Source organism: Vitis riparia, chromosome 5, assembly GCF_004353265.1.
Source record: "Vitis riparia cultivar Riparia Gloire de Montpellier isolate 1030 chromosome 5, EGFV_Vit.rip_1.0, whole genome shotgun sequence".
Classification (NCBI taxonomy): domain Eukaryota; kingdom Viridiplantae; phylum Streptophyta; class Magnoliopsida; order Vitales; family Vitaceae; genus Vitis; species Vitis riparia.
Window position 1 is genome coordinate 18583231 of NC_048435.1, and position 22498 is coordinate 18605728.

Below are 22498 nucleotides of genomic sequence, written 5' to 3' on the forward strand. Positions count from 1 at the left end.
TGGGCTCAGCCATGGGTTGTCTTTCTGTATAAAGGAGATGATGCTTGGGAGAGAAGAATCAAAAGCAAAAATGGCGATTAGAGGGTGTCTTCTTGTGTTATTCACTGCTATTGTTGGATCAGTGGCTTGGAATGAAAGTGCTGGTGGGCCGGAATGTGCCGGCCGGAGCTGTTTTCCGGTGGGGTTTGTGTTTGGGACGGCTTCATCTTCTTACCAGATTGGTGGTGGTTAGGATTCTTGCACTGTCGAAGATTGACGTTTGGTTTTTTTATTTTTCTGTTTTTGTTTTCGGAGTTGGGATTTGTGTAGGTGGAGTGATGGGGTGTGTTTGGTTTTCTGGAATTTTGCAGTATGAAGGTGCAGCGGATGAAGGTGGGAGAGGAAGAAGTATATGGGATACTTTCACTCAGAAATATCCAGGTGTTCTCTCTCTCTCTCTCTCTCTCTCTCTCTCACTCATATGATTCTCATTCTCTCTCTCGCATATGATTCTCATTTACATTTTTTTATCTCATCTTTTCACCTTTGGATTTTGAAAGTTGTTTCCTTCTGTGAATGAGTTGTGCTAGATCTGTCATAAAATAAAGACATGAGAGAAAAGCCAGTCAAGAGTTAAAGACTTAAATGGAAAATTGGAATGTCTCCCTCTGGTCCAGAGAATGTACATGACATTTACTTCTAAACCCAACAATATTGTTGAAAGGTGAATAAAGGGTCCAGTAGTTGCACCAATATTTGTGAAAAACTTATTTACATGGGACCATGGGTGCAAGCCTTCTCTATATGTAGAAGGGTATGCATAAAAGGGTAGAATGTGTGGAGTTTGGTGTGGAAAACAAAATGATTTCATTTCCTTTGGATGTTCAAACAACACTAATTAATATTCATGCATGAAGGGTTTGAGAAAGGAAAGAGTGGGTGAACTTACAAACAATATACTAACATATTTATTAGCATTTATTATAGACCACTAAATATTCTTACCATAATGATACTTTTTTCTTCATTTGGTCTATCTTTACTCTTGTTAAAAGTAATATATATATATATATATATATATATTATTAATTGTGGGAATTTTTGTGGTGGCATTGCAGAAAAGATAAAGGACCGTAGCAGTGGAGCTGTTGCAGATGATTTGTATCATCGTTACAAGGTATATATGGTTTGGTCAAATTAGTATTATTAAAGAAACCCCACCAACAAAGCATATAGCTTATATATATATATAATAAATAAATAAATAAAAGAAAAGAAAATAAAAGGAAATACAGAAAATATTTGAGAAAATAAAAAATTAGTTTAAACTCCTCAAACTTTTTTCTAACATAATTTCCAAGCTTATCCCTCTTCTATATGTAAAGAATTGAAAATGCATAAGTTTATAAATAAATTTTATTATGTTTTTATCTTCTTTTTTTCTAATTTTTTTCACAATAAATCAACAGAAGAGTTTGGAGTTTCTTTTAAAAAAGAAAAAAAAAATGAAAAGAAAGATCCTTTTCCTAGTATGTCAAATGGAGCCTTACATTTATACAGCCACACCTTCCTCATTAATGGAGATTTTGTAAGCTTTGTTTGATTGATGATTGATTATAAATTGGGAATTTGACAGGAAGATGTGGGCATAATGAAGGATGTTGGTTTTGATGCCTTCAGATTTTCCATCTCTTGGTCCAGACTTCTACCAAGTAAGAGCATCATTTCCACCAAATTTTCGGGTTTTTCAAGCACTGTCCATGCATCTAAAATAGGATCATTTCTAGCACATTCAAGTTATAATTCAATCATACAATTCATTTATGTCTCCTTCACTCTTCAAGTGATGAAATAATCCAAGTATTGATATAACAATTTTCTTTGTATATCTATACACCTAAAAATTGAGTAGCTAGGATTCATGGAGTGATGAGTAGGAGCCAAATTCATGGTTTTGTTAGCTTTGAACGTCATTTTCTAGATAGAATTCTCTTACCATTGAACCACCAATTAAGAGATTCATTTGTACAAAATATTAGTATTTAGTCTCTTAAAATCTCGAATTTTAGGTGGGAAGTTAAGCGGTGGAGTGAATCAAGAAGGCATCAATTATTACAACAATTTCATCAATGAGCTCCTAAAAAATGGTAAGAATTTAATGCATTCTCATTGTTTTAGCTCTTACTAACATTAGGGTTAGGGTTTTGTTAGGATTACAGCCTTTTGTGACTCTATTCCACTGGGACCTTCCACAAGCACTTGAAGATGAGTATGGAGGCTTTTTGAGTCCAAACATTGTGTAAGTTCGGAAAGTACTCAATGGGTCATTAATTCCTATCTGTAATATCTTCCTATATGATTAAACGCTATCCATCCAATACCATGATCAGGAATGACTTCCAAGACTACGCCGAACTTTGCTATAGAAGCTTTGGTGACAGGGTGAAGCATTGGATCACCTTAAATGAGCCCTACACCTTCTCCACCATGGGATATACGTATGGTATATGCCCTCCAGGTAGATGTTCAAAGTGGTGGTCTGAAGACTGCATTGCGGGCGATTCTGGGACCGAGCCCTACTTGGTTTCACACCACCAGCTTCTTGCTCATGCAGCCGCAGTGAAAGTCTACAGGGACAAGTACCAGGTTAGTATATGGTCTCTGAATTATTCAATCAAATTAGACCCCATTTGGCTCAGCTATGCAGATTTTCATTTATGCGTCCTTAAGAAGATATTAGTAATTTTTGAATTAGAAAAATTTTCCCTGTGTCATGTTAAGAGGGTGTTTGTTTTTATGATTTCTTACTGGAAGTAATTTATTTTCAGAATTTAGGTTGTTTATTTTTTTATTTTTTCATGATTTATTATAAGCTTCTTATTGAATAAAAAAACATAAATATTTAGTTTTTTTTTAAATAGAAAAAATAACATATTGATTTTTCTTTACTTTTTAATACTTAATAAAAATAAAATACTACAAAAACAAACAATCTAATATTTAACATTATTAAACATTAAGGTTCTATTTAAAATTAAGTAAAAAAACAAACACCACCTAAGTAATTTAGCATAAGATTTTAACCATCATAAAGTGCTTTCAAACAATTAAAAATGCTCATCTTCATATCATTTTTCATTTGTTAGAATAATCGAATTAGGGTTCCAAATTAAAAATGCTCATCAGTATCAACTTTTTATTTATTTTTTATTTTTTATTTTTTATCATTGGAATAATCGAATTAAGGTTCCAATAACACGCACGATATTGTGTTAGGTCTCTCAAAATGGTCAAATTGGGCTGGCACTCAACACACCATGGATCGTGCCCTACTATGATACACCTGCAGATCGAAATGCAGCAAACCGAGCCCTTGCTTTCTCGTATGGATGGTACAAAATTACAACAATCACAAACCCTTTTTGTTTTTTTGTTTTTTGTTTTGTTTTTATAATGAAAATGCATTGAAGATGGAGTTGAGCCTAATACTAATCTTTCATACTGTTGTAGGTTCATGGAGCCACTAAACTCAGGTGCCTACCCTACTGACATGGTGAATTACGTCAAAAACCGGTTGCTAGAATTCTCTAAGGTGGAATCCTTGATGGTAAAAGGATCTTATGATTTCATCGGTATAAACTATTATTCCGCACGATATGCCACAGATGTTCCCTGCAAAAGTGAAAACATGAGCAGCTACACAGATGCTTGTGTTTACCTTACATGTAAGTATTGCTTCAATGGAGTTGGTTTTTTTTTGGCCATGACCTTAACCTAAGTTCATTCACTTCTAGTTTTCAATATGATGAAATCAATTTTTTGCATACCAGATGAGAGAAATGGAGTTCCCATTGGCCCAAAAGTAAGATCTTTAGAATGGTACATTAATGATTGATTTTGTAACTTAGGGTGATAGTCAAGGAAAACAGTTTCTAATTGATGGTTGGGATCTGCATTATAATTGATTTTGCAGGCTGCCTCTGACTGGCTCTATGTTTATCCAGAAGGGATTGGAGATATTTTACTCTACACAAAAGAGAATTTTAATAATCCCATCATTTACATCACAGAAAATGGTAAAAACATTAAACGGTTATTTAATATAATATACATAATTAAGAGTATTTATGCATTAAACATTTTTTAAGTCCAGTCTTTTAAAAATTGTTTATGAGCATAGGGTTTGGAATTTTGTACCATTTCGATATCTTCATCTTTTGCAGGAATTGATGAGGTTAATACCAACACAATATTACTTGAGGACAATATGAGAATAGACTACTATAATCAACATCTTATGTTCATTCGACGTGCAATGACGTTAAGTTTTCAAATTTTTTTTTTGCTTTCTTTTTTTATAATTAAATCTAAGAAATTATTCGAGTTTTTTTGTTTGGAATAATCTAATTATGGATCTCGATAGGAATGGCGCTGATGTAAGGGGATACTTTGCGTGGTCATTATTGGACAACTTCGAATGGATCAGTGGCTACACGGTTCGATTTGGAAGCTACTATATATCGATTATAAAGATGGGCTGAAACGATATCCTAAATCATCAGCGAAATGGTTCAAGAATTTTCTTAAGGGGGGTTAGACTAATAAGTACTTTGTAATTTCATAATAATAAACTGGTTTTCCTTTTAATAATGCTAAGTTTTTGGATTATAATTATCAATTCTTTTATTTTTCTTTTACGGCAACTTTCAAGTAATGATGATGAATAGAATTACCCAAACGCTGCAACTTTTTGGACCTGGTGAAGCCCAATTTTAGCTTAGAGCCCAAATCATGTTTAGGCCCATTAAGCCTCAAGGACTTGCTGCCGTGATTCCCTAAGGCAAAAGGGAAACAAGTTGGGCTACGGCCGATGTTTAGGACAGACGAAACATGGCCCATAACTTCTTGCATTTTATGATACAAGTTAGGCATCATTCCCAATTTTAGCTATTAAAATTGAACAAAAATCAAATCCTTAAACAATTAAAACTATAGCCATGATATTAACAAGTAATCAAATTAAGTTATTTTTCAAATTTAAATAAGTTACTTTCCAAATATGATCTGAGCAAATTTTCATATCATCAATAGATTAAGAGTTTGTTTAGTACATAGTGATTAAAAGTTCGTTTGGTACGTAGTGATTCTAGGAAGTGCTTTTTACATATAATACACTCTATGCCATTTAATTAAGTTTTAAATATAATAACTTTATTACTTTTATAAATACATTTTCTATTTTCTATAACTTTACTATATCTTTTTATATATAAAATATAGTGATTCTTATATAAAAGTTAAGAACTTGTTTTACATATTTAAAAATTACTTTAGTAATAAAAATAATTAAATAGTTAATAGATACCCTATATTTAATGTTTTTATAATTGGACCGGTGATTGAATTGAAAAAGTTACTGGTTCACGATTTATTGGTTAGATCGATGGTTGGACTGCAGTTGAACTAATGATGTCATAAATAATAATTTATATATTATATAAATTTAAAATAATTATAAGAAATTAAAATTATATATAATTAATTTTTTTAATAATATTCTATTTTATATTTGACATATCAAATTAAATGATGAAGATAAATATAAATATATTAATCTTTTAGATTTTATTAAATATAACATATACAATATTTAAATATAAAGATATATTTAAAATGAAAAATTATGATATTTAATTTTATTTGCATGTATTTTGTATTTATTATTTTGAAATGATTATATAAATTAATTTATATTATTTTTATATTTATCATTATATAATTATTATAAAAATAAATGTGAAAGGGTTATATATAATTAAAATTTGAAAAAAAATAATTGATTTTGTTATATATTTTGATTTGCAAATATAAGAAAATAAAGAAGTTTTATAACTTAATAGTTAAGATTCAATTTTTACACTTGAAGGTCTCAGGCTTAAGCTCTCCGGCTTGCAAAATCTTTTTCTTTATGAGTAAATTCCACATCAGAAATGAATAAAAAAAATATGTAAGGATTGTGGGATATAAAAGCATGCAAGAATCATTAACTTACAAGGCTAAAAACTTATTGGGCTTGATGATAAATGGGCTAGATAGGCTTCTCATAGAGTGATTTGGTTCTTTAGAAATGTCGTTGTTTTGATGCAAAATGCATTAAGATGACGTTATTTTGGCTTAAAAAAAAAAAAAAAAAAAAAAAAGAACCACCTAGTTTGGGCAGTTCACTAATTCAACCATGGTTCATCTGGTTTGATGCCAAATGGTTTTTTGGTGTGGATCAGACCGGTTTGGTTGATGATCAGACCTCGGTCTAGTTTTTAAAATATTGGTACACTTGCATTAATTTAGGTCAAGTGAGTCATGTGTTTGTTCAAAATTTCAAAGATATACCTTTGCAACTTGCAAGGAATATTCCTAATTTAAAAATAGTACTTCGTCAAATAATTGTAAATTATATACCATATAAAACTATATTTTATATAATATCTACAATATTAAAATCATTTATGCAATGTATTTAATAATAATAATAATAATAATAATTTTTTTTTTAATCTATACTTAAAGGTAAAGAAAAGGCCAAAAAAGTCCATGGCCATGAAATCACAATTCAACTGACAAATGAAATAAATGAAAAAGGTGAAGTGGGGGCAATGTTTAATTTTCTGTGCCCTCTCATTCACGTGCCTGCAACAATAAATAATCCATCTAAAGTTTTGGTGGGAATTATTATGGCCATTATTTATTATGAATCTTATCCAAACATATCTGCATGTAACATATATCTTTACATTTATATATTATCTAGAATTTAAGATAGAAAAAAAAAAGTTAGATAATTTTTTAGGTAATAAGCAAAATAAAATCGAAATAAATTGTAATTAAAATAAATTTTACCCTTTTCTCTATTAATTGCTTATATGTTGTATTTCAATACCCCATTGTAACTCTTATGTGCTCATCAGTTTTTTATTTAAGTACATTTCTTTCAAATATAGTATGCTTGATTATATGGTTGGTGCATAAAATTTTTTTTTTTGAATTCCTAATAGAAAGATATTTGGCTAATGCAAAAGTCTTTAACATGACACAACATCTCTTCCTTTTTCAATGTTTTTTTTGACATAGAAGTAAGCTTTTTTGGAATTGCCATTCAAAAACTAAGAGGTGATGCCAAATAATATTTTTTAATATCACATTGGATGCCTTTGTATAATTTTATTTTGATTCATGTAACAGTAGGAATTTATTAAGATATAAAGAATTAATATATAAACATTGTGTTTAAGATACAACAGATATAATTAAATTACAAAAAATATGATCGAGGTACAAAGTTTAAAAAAAAAATTTGGTTTAAACAACCATAACAACCAAATAGTAACTCTTCACTATTATATGGAGTTTTTTTTTCAAATATTGTGATGTATTTGTATGAGCCCTAGTACCCTAGACATGGCATGGGCTCATACATCAGTGTGAGGAAGGCACACTGATGCACCAAACGCTTCGTCAGATGGGTGGTGCACGTTGCCTGGCTCGGAGGGCCTTGATCAAAGACATGATGGTGGGCACCCGGTCACAAGAGGCGCCTTAAGGGGGAGGGGTCGGCTTGTTAGGGGGACTCACCAGCAGCTTGACGAGCAAGACCTGAAGGAGATGGCATTGCAACTAGCTAGTGGCAGCTAGCTTAGACAAACCAGTGACCAAGTCAAGCCGTCATTGACCTGCAATTGGCTGAAGGATGATGGCTGGTGCAAGTGGGTGGCACGTGCAGGCCACTATCTGGGTTGGTGGGTGGTTATGCAGGGCAGTTGAGAGCAGTTCTGGCCAGTTGCATGACCACCTAGTTGGCTCCAAGATTTGAATTGAGGGAATTCAAATTGGTAACTGCAGATTGAGTCATTTAAATAGGGCTCCTGCAGCCTTGAAACAGAGAGTGAGAGTTGGGGAAAAGGTTCCTTCCCGTATGCCTTGGGTGAGTGCATTGTACTCTGGTTCAAGAAGAAATTTTGTCTTGTAAGAGTGATTAATACAAGTTGGGAAAGAGTTCCCGTAACCTCGTGTGTCCCTGTTGCTTTGTTATTTCTGTATTCTACTCTGTTCTTCTAAACGCTGGGAAGGGAAGGTTGGCTAAGGAAGGGTCCTTAGCACCGCACACTCGTGAAAAATTAAGTGAGATAACCAAGGGTGTGACAGCTAGTACCCCTGCCTCCCTTTACCTTCAGTTTTTGGGGATGTAGCTGATCCAACGTTAATACATCTCGAGTGTATGACAATGACTAGAGGTTAACCTTACAAGTCGTAAATCATGATCTTTAGAAAATTCCAAATGTGGACTTAATGGACATAAGATCCATGGATAAGGCTTGCGAATGACCATCGATTCTTTTCACAATTGTCATATTTTAATCCCTTTAATCTATAAGGAATTTGGAGAATAGCTAGCAGCAATCTTTTAATTAGAAAATGTCTTGCAAGGTCTAAAATTAACACATATATCCAGAATTGTTCATGGGTACGTTACTTGCTAAATATCTGAAACCCTATTCATATAGGAAGGTTAAAGGAGGGAGTGGAAGTTATTCAGCCATGGCTGTTTATATATCCTCCTATGAAAAGAAATTCATATATCCCTTATATGCATGATTGAAGTTATTGGCAGTAGCGACAACATGTCTAATAAATGATTGTACTAATTAACGGTGAGCAACTGGACAGAAAATCATCTTCGCTTGAATGAAAACTCAAGGTACCTTATTAAATTCATGAAAATGTGTAGTATTGCTAATAAAGAAGATCGGTGGAGCCGTCTACTTTACAGATTGGGTGAACAGAGATTAAAGAATGAGATCAAGGACAAAAATCTCGGGTAGTACTATTCCTTTGTCGGCTTTAAGAAGATCCAAGGGCTTATGTGATATCATATACTTATATGCTAATTAATGACCCATTCAAATTATTGCTGTGTGTCTAGATCTTGAAAACTTGGTCTTTGTTTATTAGGGTATGTGACATGCGACTTATAAAATAATGGAGCAGGATTCATTAGCAAAATCCTCTAAATATACAGCCTGTGATCTCTACGATCAAGAGTTATAAATGGACCAAAAACTATGGCTTCGTATATATATATATATATATATATGATGATGATTGTACTAGGTCCCATATCGTCATCCATGAAAATATCCTATTCTTTGCTTCTAGCTTTCTCTATATATTGGGAGTTCCACAAACAAATTTGTGTGTAGCAAACTCAGCAATGGCCACTCAAGGTCCTCTTCTCTTCTGTGCCCTTGTCCTAGTCCTCTCCTTTGCCCATTGCCATGGCGTAAAGCCCTCGGCTATGTTCAGCAGACATAGCTTTCCACCCGGTTTTACTTTTGGAGCAGCCTCATCAGCCTACCAGGTACAACCCCAACATTTTCCATTGACTTAGGGCTACAAGATTTTCTCAATATATGCATTAACTTGTATACTATTATCTCAGTATGAAGGAGCAGCACATCTTAGAGGCAAGAGTATCTGGGATACCTTCACTGCAAAACATCCAGGTCCTCTCTTTCTCTCTGAACCTCGGTTCATCATCAGTTTGGCCTTAATCTTGGCAAAGAACCTACAACCGTAATGATAAATGATAATTTTAGCCATACTGAGATATCTGGTCCTTTTAAGCCATGTTCGCCCAAATCAAGATTGTGAGCATTTTCCGAGTTTTTTAAGTTACCCACTTTCTTAAAAGCTTTAAGTTATTAGAACATATATATTTGGACTCATAATATATATTATATTCTAATAACGACCACTTTTCCGAAATGTTTAAATACAATAGTATTAATTATCACACCGATACTTCAACTTGTTCAAGGATCGGTCGAAAAAGGTAATTTAACACTAAATCTAGTTATTTAACAGTTAGAAAATTCTTTTTCCTACCTTCTCAGGTTATTATGTGGTAGCCAAGTCTCTTAGCACATGCATTTTCTTGGAATTTTGGACAAGTTGTCTAAAAAGAATTCAATGGTTTTGTCTGAAAGATGTAACACTACTACTAAACTAAACCCCAACCTGCTGAGCATAAATCAATGCAGGCACATGGCTGTTTGGTGTATTTAAATTTTTTCCCTGGCCTCAAGAAAAAATAATTTTGAATAGAATATGCATGTGCTAAAGGGATTCAAATCTCAAAAACATACCATCACTTATTATTAGAAGATGACTTTGATTCCATGGTATTATTTACAATTTCTCATTGTTTTTGCTTCAAATGTCTAAGTGACGCAAACTGTCGTTTGGTCAGTGTCCATTTGCTGTAAAGTGAAACTTGGTCAGTGTCCATATGCCCAAGTGCCTGTAAATTTTCACGAGCCTCACAAGCTTTTTCCCAAAAGAAAACCAGAAAAGCACACTTCAATTGATTTTTTTGTTTTTTTTTTCTAGCTACAGTTTTTGTCCACTGTAAAATCTAGGATCTGTACAAGAAAAAATCAAACCTTGAACTTGATTTAATTGTTGGATTTTGGCTTATAAGATTGAGACAAATCAGGGATGACAAAGGGTTGGTTTAGCGTGGTATGTGAATTTCTCATATCCATCTTGTTTTGATTTTTTTTTTTTTAATTTTAATTTTTTAAATTACATTAAAATAAATGTATTTTATAAATAATTAAAATATTATAATTTTTTATAACTTATTTTATTAAAAAGTATTATTATTATTATTATTATTATTATTATTATTATTATATATTAAAAATAGGAAAATAAAATTAAATTAAATTAATTTTATAAATAATTGGGGCAAAGCAAGATAGGATAAGATAAAATCCAAATCCATCCTAGGTTTAAAAAAAAAAAAAAAAAAAAATCTCAAATCCACCTTTAACTCATTTATTTTAAAATTTCAAGCTCATTCTATTAGGAGTGGGGTAAAGCAAGTATAAAAAAAAAAACGCGTCACATTGTCATCCCTAAGACAAACCTGTTAGTCCATAAAAAAAGATTGAGATAAAAATATGAATATATAATTTAAAATTTTCAAAGTTAACATAAATAATTCAAGCTAAGACTTTTTTTCAATTACAATACTCGAAAGATTTTGTTGAATTCATGGGTTGAATGATTCTAATCATACACCAAATGCAATCTAGATTTCCACATCGATTGAATACTATAACCTAGTAGAGATCATATTCAACATTTCATTCCAAAACAATTTATAAGGGAAAGTGACTGGTTAGTAAAAAAAACCAAGAAAAAAGAGGAGCAGCCAGTCTTGAATAATGACAAGAGGGTGGCCCAATGATAAGGACCACTGCAAAAGACTATTAAATGTTCTCAATTTCTCTGTGATAATTTTATATACTATGGTCCAAAAGTTTCCAGAAGTGGTGCAATTTGAGGTTCCAGGGTCAGCTGAACCACCACTGGTCGGTGCTGACATGACTTGTGTGTTGTAGCTTTCGATTTGGAATGGTACAATTTTATTTTCAATCTTACATTTAAGAAATATTTGATTAAAAAGATCAAATAATTTCTTAATTGTGAATCTAACAATTCTCATGTTTTTTTTTTTTTTTTTTTTTTTTTTTAAAGTAACTCATTTTTTATATAAATGTTATTTATAATTTCAAGTATTTATATATAAGTTTTAAAAGATAATGTTATTTTTACAATAAAATAATAAGAACATTTTTGTTTGAATGAGATCAAAAAAGGATGGGAGGTTAGATTTTAAAAATTGAGTTTTCAATCAAATAACCCTACATTCAACACCTCAAATTCTACATCTCATATACCATCTACGGGTGGAGATACTGAAATATAAGGGTTAATTTCATTCATTAAAGGGGACATATCGATTAAATATATCTAATCCTTATAGTTTTGAAATTTCATCATATGCCTCCCTTATTTTGAGTAAGAGGGGAGGTAGATGAAAATAAGAAATGAAAAGAATAAAGAAAATATTTAATGAAATTTGAAATTTGTAAGGATTAGATGTATTTAACTGAAAACTTAGGGGAGGTAAATGAAATTAATCCGAAATACAATTTTGTCCTTTTTATTTTTATTTGTTTGTTTTTTCTTCTTGGTTTAATCAAAGAAAAAAAAAATCTCAAATTCAATAAGCCTCATTTGGATCAATATCATTAGTTAAGACTAATTGACAGTTAATCCCAACTTTCTACTTGTTAAATAATGATCAACGATTTGTGTTCTTGAGCTATGCCTATTTTGTTATTTCCATACAAATTTTCATAGTATTAATTTCTGAAAAGAGGTTTGGTGCTGTAACAGAGAAGATCTCGGACCAGTCAACAGGAGATGTAGCCATTGATTTTTATCATAAATATAAGGTAAACCCTAATGTAAATGATCTTTTGTCACTTGTCTTTGGAGCCTTGGAATAGCAATCATCCTTACGGTGACCAAATCCTTGGATTTACAGGAAGTTATCTTCACTTCTGAAAAATAACTTTAGAATTAATGTTACAGGAGGACATTCAACTGCTGAAGTTCTTGGGTATGGATGCCCTTAGATTCTCCATCTCCTGGACTAGAATACTACCAAGTAAGAAATTGGGTCATGCCCATATGATGTATATATATTTGATTGAATGATCGACATTAATTGATCCATTAGCTAGGTTAACATATATGGAATTTTGTTTTCAGCTGGAAGAGTTAGCGGGGGAGTGAGCAAGGAGGGTGTCCAATTTTACAACAACGTCATCAATGAGCTCTTAGCGAATGGTCATTACCAATCTCCCTTAAAACATTCTATGTTTTCCAAAATACTTTTGGAGAAATAGTTTGAAGAACTTATAGTGCGTGCTCATATATATCTTGCTATCATATGTAGGATTGAAGCCCTTTGTGACTCTATTCCATTGGGATCTTCCGCAAGCCCTTGAAGATGAGTACGGTGGATTCTTAAGCCCTAAAATAGTGTAAGTTGGAACATATGATCATACCTTCATCTATACATTTTTCATAAAATGATCCTATTTAATTAAAGGAAAAGCTTCGGTTTGATATAGGGACGATTATCGCAACTATGTTGATTTTTGCTTTAAACAATTTGGGGATCGAGTGAAGCATTGGATCACTTTGAATGAGCCATTCTCCTATAGCTACTCTGGCTACTCAACTGGGACTTTTGCACCGGGCCGATGTTCGAACTATTCAGGCACCTGTGCCTCTGGGAACTCTGCAACTGAACCCTATAAAGTGGCACACCACCTACTTCTTTCTCATGCTGCTGGAGTGAAATTGTACAAGGAGAAGTATCAGGTTTTTGCTTATGACTTGTTACAAGCATTTCATTTTGATTAACTAAAGATCATTTTCAAGACAGACAATATTGATAGTTTTGGATGATTATATTTGAATGTTTGCAGAAATCTCAAAAGGGAATCATCGGAGTAACTCTAATAACACATTGGTTACAATCAAAGTATGCAACCGTTGCGGGTGTCAAGGCTTCCCGTAGAGCCCTTGATTTCATGTTAGGATGGTGAGTCTTGTTAAACCGCCATTTTGATTTAGGACTTGGTGGGTGTTTAGTAAAACATAATTCTTATTATTTAATCACTTAACTTTAAATTAAATTGTTCTTAAATTATTAATTTAAAATTCATTATAAATTATTAAATTGACATATTTACCTTCATTAATTGACTAATATTTATATATTTTCATTTATATTAAAATATAAATTTCTTGGTTAAATATTTATATTTAACGTGTTGTACATGTTTGAGATAACTATAAAAAAATATTTACGAAAAGATTATTATGAATGTAGAGTCAATTGTAAAATATACTTTTATTAAACATGGTAAATGAAATAATGATATATAATTTAGAATAAATTAACTATTTTGATCTAATACTTAAAATTATTTTTAACTGATATTAGATTATTTTTTAAAATATGCTTAATTTACTAATTAATGATTTAATATTAATTTTTTAAGTCACTAAGACATATTAAGTCATTAAGTTAATGTATCAAATACCTTTTTTTATTCTAAATATTTAGTTCAGAATATTTCCTCATTGATTAACTTTTATATGAATTTTTCATTCTTTTTTTTAGGTTTTTACATCCAATTACATATGGCGAGTACCCAATGACCATGCAATCTCTTGTGGGGCATCGACTCCCCAAATTCTCGCCAGCAGAATCCGAAATGCTTAAGGGATCACTGGATTTCTTAGGAATTAATTACTATACTTCAAATTATGCCACTACCTATGCATCAGTAGTAAACACCTTGGAGCTAAGCTGGGCAGTAGATGGTCGACTCAACCTAACCAGTAAGCTTGAAAAACTCAATCTTATGAGCTCAACTATGATTCTTGTTCTCCTTTATGCTTTGTCTTTAGGTGACTAAACCCTTTTTATTTTTCCTATGGCTACAGCGGCGAAAGATGGGGTTAACATTGGCCAACCGGTAATATCTCTGTACTTAGTCATTTAAGGTTATGTTTGGTTCCTCAAAAAAATTTGAAGGAAGATGCAAAAAAAATGAAATATAAAAAAAAATAAAGGAAAAATAGAAGGAAAAAAAAAAAAAAAATTTAAAACCAATAAATTATTTTTATATATTACTTGAAGTTTCTTTTACTTATTTTGACTTTTCAAGATAAAAAAAAAAAAAAAAAATGTAAGTTTTCTAATTAATTTTAATTTCTTTGATATTTTCCAGAGTATAATTAGACATGAAAAAAAATGACTTTTTTTTTTTTAGTATTTTTTTTCTTTTTTTTAATATGTTTTGGGAACTAGACAACCTATATGAATTCATGAATTCATTACTAAGTGATCTATGGTGTGTGATTTTGTAGACCCCGTGGAATTGGCTTTACATTTGTCCATGGGGAATCAGAAAACTTATGCTTTACATCAAGGAACATTACAACAATCCAACTATTTACATTACAGAGAATGGTAGGCTTAATGAATTGATTATCGGTTTATATTGTTTTTAAGTAATGGAACAATATTTTGATTTCATTTTAATATGATTCAAACTAATGCGTTATATGGTCTTGTGCAGGCTTGGCTACTGCAAATAATGCTTCAGTGCCTGTGAAGGAAGATCTCAATGATACCTTGAGGATAACATACCACCGTGGACATTTGTACTATCTCTCAAAAGCTATCAAGTGAGTAATTACATTTAGCTCACATATGCAACATCCATGGGTTATGTGAGTGTTAGGGTTTTAACCTAAGCATGTTGGCATAATATATAAAGTTTATCTCATTTATGCTCACATGTGATAAGTTAAGCTTTTAAGTCAAATTAATAATCTAATAATAAGAATATGAAATATTTAACTAAGATATTACATTGCACTAAGTCTAGTCTTGAAGTTTTTAGGGTATTGTACTATATTCTTGAAATCAAATCTTGCCTTCATCGAGGCTGGAATTTACGACATTGAGGCCTAGCTTGCAATAATACGTATATTAGGTCATCCTAATTTTGAGATTTTTCCAAAGTACTAGAATATTATTACTAATATAGTGCATGTATGTATGCAATTTTGGCAGGGAGGGCGTCAATGTGAAAGGATACTTTGCGTGGTCTTTTCTTGACGACTTTGAATGGGATGCTGGTTTCACCTTTCGCTTTGGCCTCAATTATGTGGATTATAAAAATGGATTAAAGCGATACCCAAAGCATTCTGCTTATTGGTTCAAGAAGTTCCTTCAAAAATAAAAAATGTAATCCCAGCAGCTACTAGGTGGTTTTTGCCATCGTCTAGAGTTTGGTATCGTTAATTAGTATTAGTGTGCTAAAAGAGGATCTTCAAGATCTTCACCATGAAAACAATGCCTATGTGTTGTAATATGAGACTTGCTTAACTTAGTATTAATAAGAAGAAAGCCTCGAGTCTTTCTCATTTCATGAAGTGTCTTCTATAACTTCAATTTATAACTCTCAATGAACACAATTTCCCATTGACATGATTCTTTGAATGACTCAACCAACCATAAATCTCCATTTTTTCATGGCTATAAGCTAAAAACATTATTTCGAGGTGTTTATTATGTACCTAGAAAACATTATTTATCATGTCATAAGAAGAAACAAGATTTGAAATGTTTGCAATTGTTTTTCAATAAACATATTGAGCAACAATTGAAAATGACGTAAACAATACTTCAGAAACTTTTAAATTGTATATAAGTTTTCAAACAATTTTTTTTTTTGCATAAAATCAATTGAAACCCATTTTAAGAACAATTTTAAAAATTTGTTTTTTGATAAATGTTTTTGAAAACATTGCTGAAAAGATCCTTAAACATTTTCAAATTTCTTATTCTTTATATATAAAAGAAAAAAATAGGTAAAATAATTTAAAAAAACATATAAAATAATCTACTAACTTCAATTTTTTTTTTCTTCGTTTTATTTATTTCTTTATTTATTTTCTTTCAAAATTTTCAAGAATGAAGCATAGGTTAATCCATAGTAGTTATGCACATAAGATTGATTTATCTCGTAAAGAGTTTTCAAAGTATATAAATGCAGTCCTCTATGATTAAATTGCTTGAGTAGAACTGTGTATTTGACAGGAGAATCCAATCCATCAAGATGAAACTTTCCATACTGCCAGCCGCACCTTGTGTTTCACAAAGCTTCACACATGACCTAAAACCATATTTTATTACAAAACTGTATCTGATCTGTTGCTATAAGAAATCGTAACAGAGATATTAAAACTTGGGATTTCAATGGTCCCATTAGGATTCATTCCAGATCCGATAAGATGTCAGTAGGCCACATGAAGTGCTGGCTTTCTGCATGATTAGCCAAAAGTAGACAAAAGTTTTGAAATCAAGCTTGTTTACCTTCTTATCCAAAATAAATTAAATAATCGGATCACGAAATGATGATTGAATCATGATGCAAGATGATATCATAAATGTATGATTCATATTAAAATTATACATAAATAAATGATTTAAAAACTTAAATTTTTTTATTTTTAATACTATCATGTTATAAAATATAAATACATTAAAAAAATTTATTTTATTAAATACAAAATTACAGTGTTTAATTTTTTTTTAAGATAGTTTGTATATTAAAGAGTGAAATATAGTTTTATTATTTATTTTATTGATATTTCATTAATTTTAGATTTTATCATTTCTATTTATATTTTATTCATTTTTTAATGCTATTACTTGATTTTGATATAAAAATTCTAAATTGGAAATAATAATTGTATATTCTTGTGAATCGTATTGTACGTAATTGAAAATTTGAAAGCGACTTCGCTACATGGTAACCACCTCAAAAAAAATAAAAAATAAAAAAACAAACAAAACAAGCAAATAAAGCTTGAAATATTTAAAAAAATGGGTCCCACACAAACCTCCTTTAAACGTTAGAAAATAAAACACTTTAGAAAAAGTAAAAAAGCTAGTGACCCTTTTGAAGGACATTTAATAAAGAAAGGTGAAATGTTACATGTTTTGGAAAAGAAAAAAAAAAAAGGAAGAAAAAAAAGAGAATGGTCAATCTGCCCATCGATTCTATCTATCTTCAAATTATTTTATGAAATGTTCAAAATCTAGTTCGATTATTTTATTGACAAGTTTTTTATCTAAGTCATAAATGAAACTACATAAAATAATGACTATTTTATTTTTATAATACAAATGCATTAACTTTTGTTTTTCATCAAAATAAATAAATAAAATTAAAAAAAGATAACTTTTTTAAAAAACATGTTCTTTTATAGTTTTTTCCATGGAGAAAAGATTTTATTATTATTGTTATTATTATATGGTAATAATTTTAAGTAATTTTAAAAATTTTGAAATGTAACTCATGCTTCCGTGTTGAACTCTACGATTATGGTAATAGTTACAAAGCAACACTACAAGGAAAATGTCAAAAGATGACGCTTTTTAAGTGTCAAGATAGATATAAGATGACGCTTTTTAAAAGCGTCATATATTAGACTGTCATCTTTTTAAATCGCATACGTTGACACTTTTTAGAAGCGTCATCTTCTTTGCACGTCAACCATGACGCTCATAGTAAGTGTCATTATTTGAAACATTGACGCTTTATAAGTGTCATCATATGTTAATAATTTCATTCATGTCAATATTGACACTCAATGAAGCGTCATTGTATAGGTAGAAGCAACATTGACACTCAATATAAGTGTCATCTTATAACTTTTTATTTGTAGGAGCAACGTTGACACTTAATAAAGCGTCATTGTATAAGTAGAAGCAACATTGACACTCAATATAAGTGTCATCTTATAGCTTTTTTATTTGTAGGAGCAACATTGACACTCATAATAAGTGTCATCGTATAGCATTTTATACCTTGACACTAAAAAAAAATGCCATGTTTTTTTAACATCAACCTTGACGCTTTTGAGAAGTGTCATCTTCTGTTTATTCAAGTAAAGCATGACGCTTTAAAAAAGCGTCATCTTATCTCATATAAAATTTTAATAGCCCAGAAATTAAAATGTCCTAATTATGCCCTGTTTTATAATTTTCTATCAACAATTAAATTAATAATGAAAACTTAATTTAAGAATCTCCATTGACAAAAAGTATCAAATATGGTCTTCCTTTTTCACTATTACAATTTATCCATAAACATCATACATAATCAACAACTAAAACCAACAATTTTACAACTTCTTCTTCAACTTTGAATTGTTCATAACCTTCACTACATCTAGTTTTACATCATTTTTCTTCCAAGTGCAAAAGGATGGTTGTAACTCACTTTCTAGATGCTCAATCTGCAAAATAATTGAGAGGGTTACATATTTATTAGTATTAACAAATAGTTAAGAAGCAACTTTGTAAATGAAATGTGTATATGCCAATTTTTAAATTTCCAAAATATCTTTCTTCCATTGCAATAAATTTCAAAATATCAAAAGAACTCAACAAACTCCAATAATTTTATTACACCAAATTTCTAAATATTTTAGAACTCTTATTCTATTTTTTTTAAAAACAGAAAAAAAAAGTTTTTATCTCATTGACTATTTTGGTATGATTTTTATCTTATTTATGAAACTTCAACCATTAACATCTTCTCATTCTTCTTATAGGTTGTACAAGACATTAGATGTTTTGCATGAGAAGGAACTAAGGAATGAAAAAAAAAACAAAAAAAACTAGAAGTCCGAAAAATTATAAAATTGTAAATTAACATATTTATGTAAAATTATAAAATTGTGTTAAAATATCTATGTTCTTCTTATTGTATTAGTATATCAACATTTAATAATATGAGGATATCTATTATCTAAATATGGAACTTGCATGAAATGATCTCTAAACATGGAATTGATTCATAAAACTTACAATAACCACAACATGTTACCTCAAAATTCTTTTGATGATATATTTTGAATTGTTTGTGGGTGTCCTTCATCAAGAGCAGTAGTGACGTTGTTAATAGAATGACCTATGCCTTTTTGTACAACCTGAAGAATATATAATAAACAATTTAACAACCAATTAGTAAGAGGTGCTATTTCCTTCCATAGGCTTATTTGTAAGAAGTCTTAAACTAACTTCCTATTTTTTATGTAAAAGAAAATGGAAGTACAAGATATTATAGACTTTAAGCCCATTAGTATAGTAGGAGACCTTTATAAATTTAGATTAAAGAAGTTTATAAAGCTAGTAATCTTAAAGACCAAAAATGCTTTTGTAGAGAATAGACAAATTCCTAATTCATGCACATGTAATGAAACTAAAGGCTCTACGAAAATGAGCTTGGACATGCAGGAATTTTTGTAGCTATGCTATTGTAGGATTTCTCCAAATCTAACTGATAATAATTTGTAGAGGAAATATACAAAAGTTGTTACACCTACCATGTCTACTTGGCTTCACCTCTCAATATGCCAACTATACATCAATCATAATAGAGCAACCCCCAAAATGATCCATATTGAAAACACTGCCAACTAGGAGTACAAAGATATACATTAACAAATTATCATTGTGAATAAATCCATTATAAAATTAACATTAACAAAATATTGACTACATCTTTAAAAGAATATGAAGTTGTATTAGACTATAAGTTATAAGAGGTACCTTCAAACATGAGTAATGATTAACTGAGTCACTAACATAACCCAATCTGATCGAACTTCATTAATTTCCATTTCACTATATGATTTCTTCCCGCAAAACTGAATTGGAGTGACATATACAATTCACTAAGTTCAATTGACCAAAAAAAAAAAAATGCTATAGTAAAATGACCAACCATATGAATTGAATTGAGTGCAAACCTTTGATGTTAGTTGGTTTGGATTAGCAATGATTTCCTTCATATATCTCATCACTAATACCCACATTCCACACTACCTGGTTGTCTTGGGCACTATGGGAAAAGTATCAACAATTGCAATAAACACTAGAATGATGTTCTTACTTCTTTAGCATCTTATTGATGATCATATTAATAACCATCCATTTTCTAATTTTGTCATAAATTAAGTGGTGAAGCAATATATTTTAATCTAAACAAATAAGTACTTACAACCACTTTACCCAAGTTGGCTCCCTCTTTGATGTTTTCTGTTTTTCCGGTGGGTTGATTCTCATTGCCCTACAAAAAGAATTAAAAAGATGTTATTTAGACACTATCAATTGTATTAAAATAGGAGAAAATATATACTTACATTTAACTATGTCCTTAAGATCATCACATGGTTGACAGGCCATTGGATCAAGGTAATATGCAATCATTTTCTTCATCTCCAATGCCACTAACACCCAATGGAAACTAAAGAAAAGAAATGAAAATTGTAATATAGTATCCACAAATTCAAACATCACAAACTAACTTACAAACACCATATTGATATTTAGGATAAAAGGTTACTCTGGGTTGTATGGAATAAGCATATATTCAGCATGCTTTGTATTCTTTAGTCGATCTGCAATAACCCTTGACCTGTTTTCCTTGCTTCCCTCTCCCATTCCAGCTTTTGAGACCAATGCTGGATTGACAAAAACATATCGTTCGGCCTGCTTTGCATCAATCAACTTTCTATGCAAATGCCTGATTATAACCCACATGACAAGTTATCAATAATCATTATAGGTCATTAGAAAATAACCTTCTATCTCATAATCTTGTGAAAAGTCATTAAAAAATTATAAAATCCCTTACCAGATGTAGTATAAAATACAATTGGATGACACTTCTTTTGATGATATTATCATTTCCATATCTTCTTTCATTATGAAGGTCTTGAAACTCTCACCAAAAACATCATCTGGGAAGTTTATAGGGTGTGTTCTTGATGTACTCAGCATGAGGCCAACCAATGTCTCAAAATTTTTCATATCTTGTGGTTTTTCACCCTTGGATTTGACTTCAACTTCATTTACTTTTTGTTTCTTTGCTTTCTTAGATGCCTGTACAATTAAGAACCATGGTACAAATCAAATTAACTAGTTTATATATATATATATATATATATATATATATATATATATATATATATATATATATAAGTCACTATAAAGTTTGGTAATTAAATTTACTTACTAAGATGGGAGTACGGATGATGACCAAATCAGTTGGCCACAAAACTTGGTAACCAATTGCAGCCCCAACAGTAGTAGTTTGTCCAGGAATAGGAATGGGAAGGGGTGCACTTGAATCATAAGGAGCATCAACAACTACTAAATAGTTGGGACCACATTCAAGTATAATTGTTCCACCTGCCACTATATTTTCCTTGGTGCCTATGACCAGCTCACATTTTCTAACCTACAAAACTCAATTCACAATAATCACCTCAATATTAGTGGGTTTATACAAAACTAACATAAATGCATTATCATCATCAATCACCTTATAGCTTCTATTACAATGATAAATGCAATTTCATTTACATTCAATTGCAACAAACTTGCATGATAACATTTCAGTCCATTGCATATAACTCAACCCATAATTTAGACATATCCTATTATATGTTGCCACATCAAAGAAGACCATATATGTTGCCACCAACATTTGAAGTCAATTCAAACAACAAAATTAAATTAAATTATTTCTCGTATTAGAGGAAACTTTGTCATCAAATTAGCTTAATTGAATAAATACCTCCTTCTGTGGTTCTATTGCTTCTGGTGGGTCACATCTTCAACTTTACGGATTGGCTTATCCACTGTTTCTGGTAGGAGAAGTTGTTTTTGCTTCATGTTTGAACTGCTAACATCAGATTGGGGAGTAACAGCTCCTACTTGAGACAGTTTTGCTAGCACTTCTGCTGAAATATTCTTTGTTCTTCTTTAGATGCTGCTATGAAATCCCTGACAGCACGATCTGCAGCACTATTGAAATATTGGCGAGGTGTGTAGTGCTTCTCTTTGGCCCTAACTCGACCACTATACTCAGGAGTACCCAATGCTTCCACAAGTATATCATTACTTCCACTAACACTTCTACCATTCTCTTGAGACTCT

At 30.9% G+C, this 22498-nt stretch overlaps 3 protein-coding genes across 3 annotated transcripts; 2 read left to right on the forward strand and 1 right to left on the reverse strand.

Annotated features, from left to right (window-relative positions):
- Nucleotides 1-395: 395 nt before the first annotated feature.
- On the forward strand, nt 396-4662 carry LOC117915435 (beta-glucosidase 15-like). Its single transcript, XM_034831029.1, is given in 13 exon segments — nt 396-420; nt 1098-1156; nt 1616-1691; nt 2049-2126; nt 2191-2278; nt 2370-2625; nt 3256-3371; nt 3490-3704; nt 3810-3841; nt 3953-4055; nt 4203-4299; nt 4403-4487; nt 4490-4662. Coding segments are annotated over 11 exon segments (1218 nt in total). The 5' UTR covers nt 396-420; nt 1098-1156; nt 1616-1630; the 3' UTR covers nt 4577-4662.
- Nucleotides 4663-9209: 4547 nt separating this feature from the next.
- On the forward strand, nt 9210-15912 carry LOC117915434 (beta-glucosidase 13-like). The gene is made up of 13 exons (XM_034831028.1): nt 9210-9391; nt 9473-9536; nt 12283-12341; nt 12481-12556; nt 12661-12738; nt 12848-12935; nt 13026-13278; nt 13386-13501; nt 14087-14307; nt 14413-14444; nt 14839-14941; nt 15051-15159; nt 15551-15912. Exons 1-13 carry the CDS (start codon nt 9245-9247, stop codon nt 15717-15719), a joined length of 1515 nt encoding a protein of 504 aa, XP_034686919.1. The 5' UTR covers nt 9210-9244; the 3' UTR covers nt 15720-15912.
- Nucleotides 15913-20616: 4704 nt separating this feature from the next.
- Nucleotides 20617-22234, reverse strand: LOC117915243. The gene is made up of 6 exons (XM_034830802.1): nt 22172-22234; nt 21573-21797; nt 21192-21439; nt 20901-21080; nt 20698-20801; nt 20617-20624 (listed from the first exon to the last, which is right to left on the reverse strand). Exons 1-6 carry the CDS (start codon nt 22232-22234, stop codon nt 20617-20619), a joined length of 828 nt encoding a protein of 275 aa, XP_034686693.1.
- Nucleotides 22235-22498: the final 264 nt, after the last annotated feature.

Excerpts from the sequence above, each read along its gene's own strand:
- LOC117915243 (XM_034830802.1), bottom strand. The coding sequence starts at position 22,234 with ATGAAGCAAAAACAACTTCTCCTACCAGAAACAGTGGATAAGCCAATC. Across the intron at positions 21,440-21,572 it reads TCATCCGTACTCCCATCTTA|GCATCTAAGAAAGCAAAGAA; the intron begins GTAAGTAAATTT and ends TTAATTGTACAG. Across the intron at positions 20,802-20,900 it reads CTTATTCCATACAACCCAGA|TTTCCATTGGGTGTTAGTGG; the intron begins GTAACCTTTTAT and ends TCTTTTCTTTAG.
- LOC117915434 (XM_034831028.1), top strand. The coding sequence starts at position 9,245 with ATGGCCACTCAAGGTCCTCTTCTCTTCTGTGCCCTTGTCCTAGTCCTC. Across the intron at positions 9,392-9,472 it reads CAGCCTCATCAGCCTACCAG|TATGAAGGAGCAGCACATCT; the intron begins GTACAACCCCAA and ends CTATTATCTCAG. Across the intron at positions 14,308-14,412 it reads TGGTCGACTCAACCTAACCA|CGGCGAAAGATGGGGTTAAC; the intron begins GTAAGCTTGAAA and ends CTATGGCTACAG.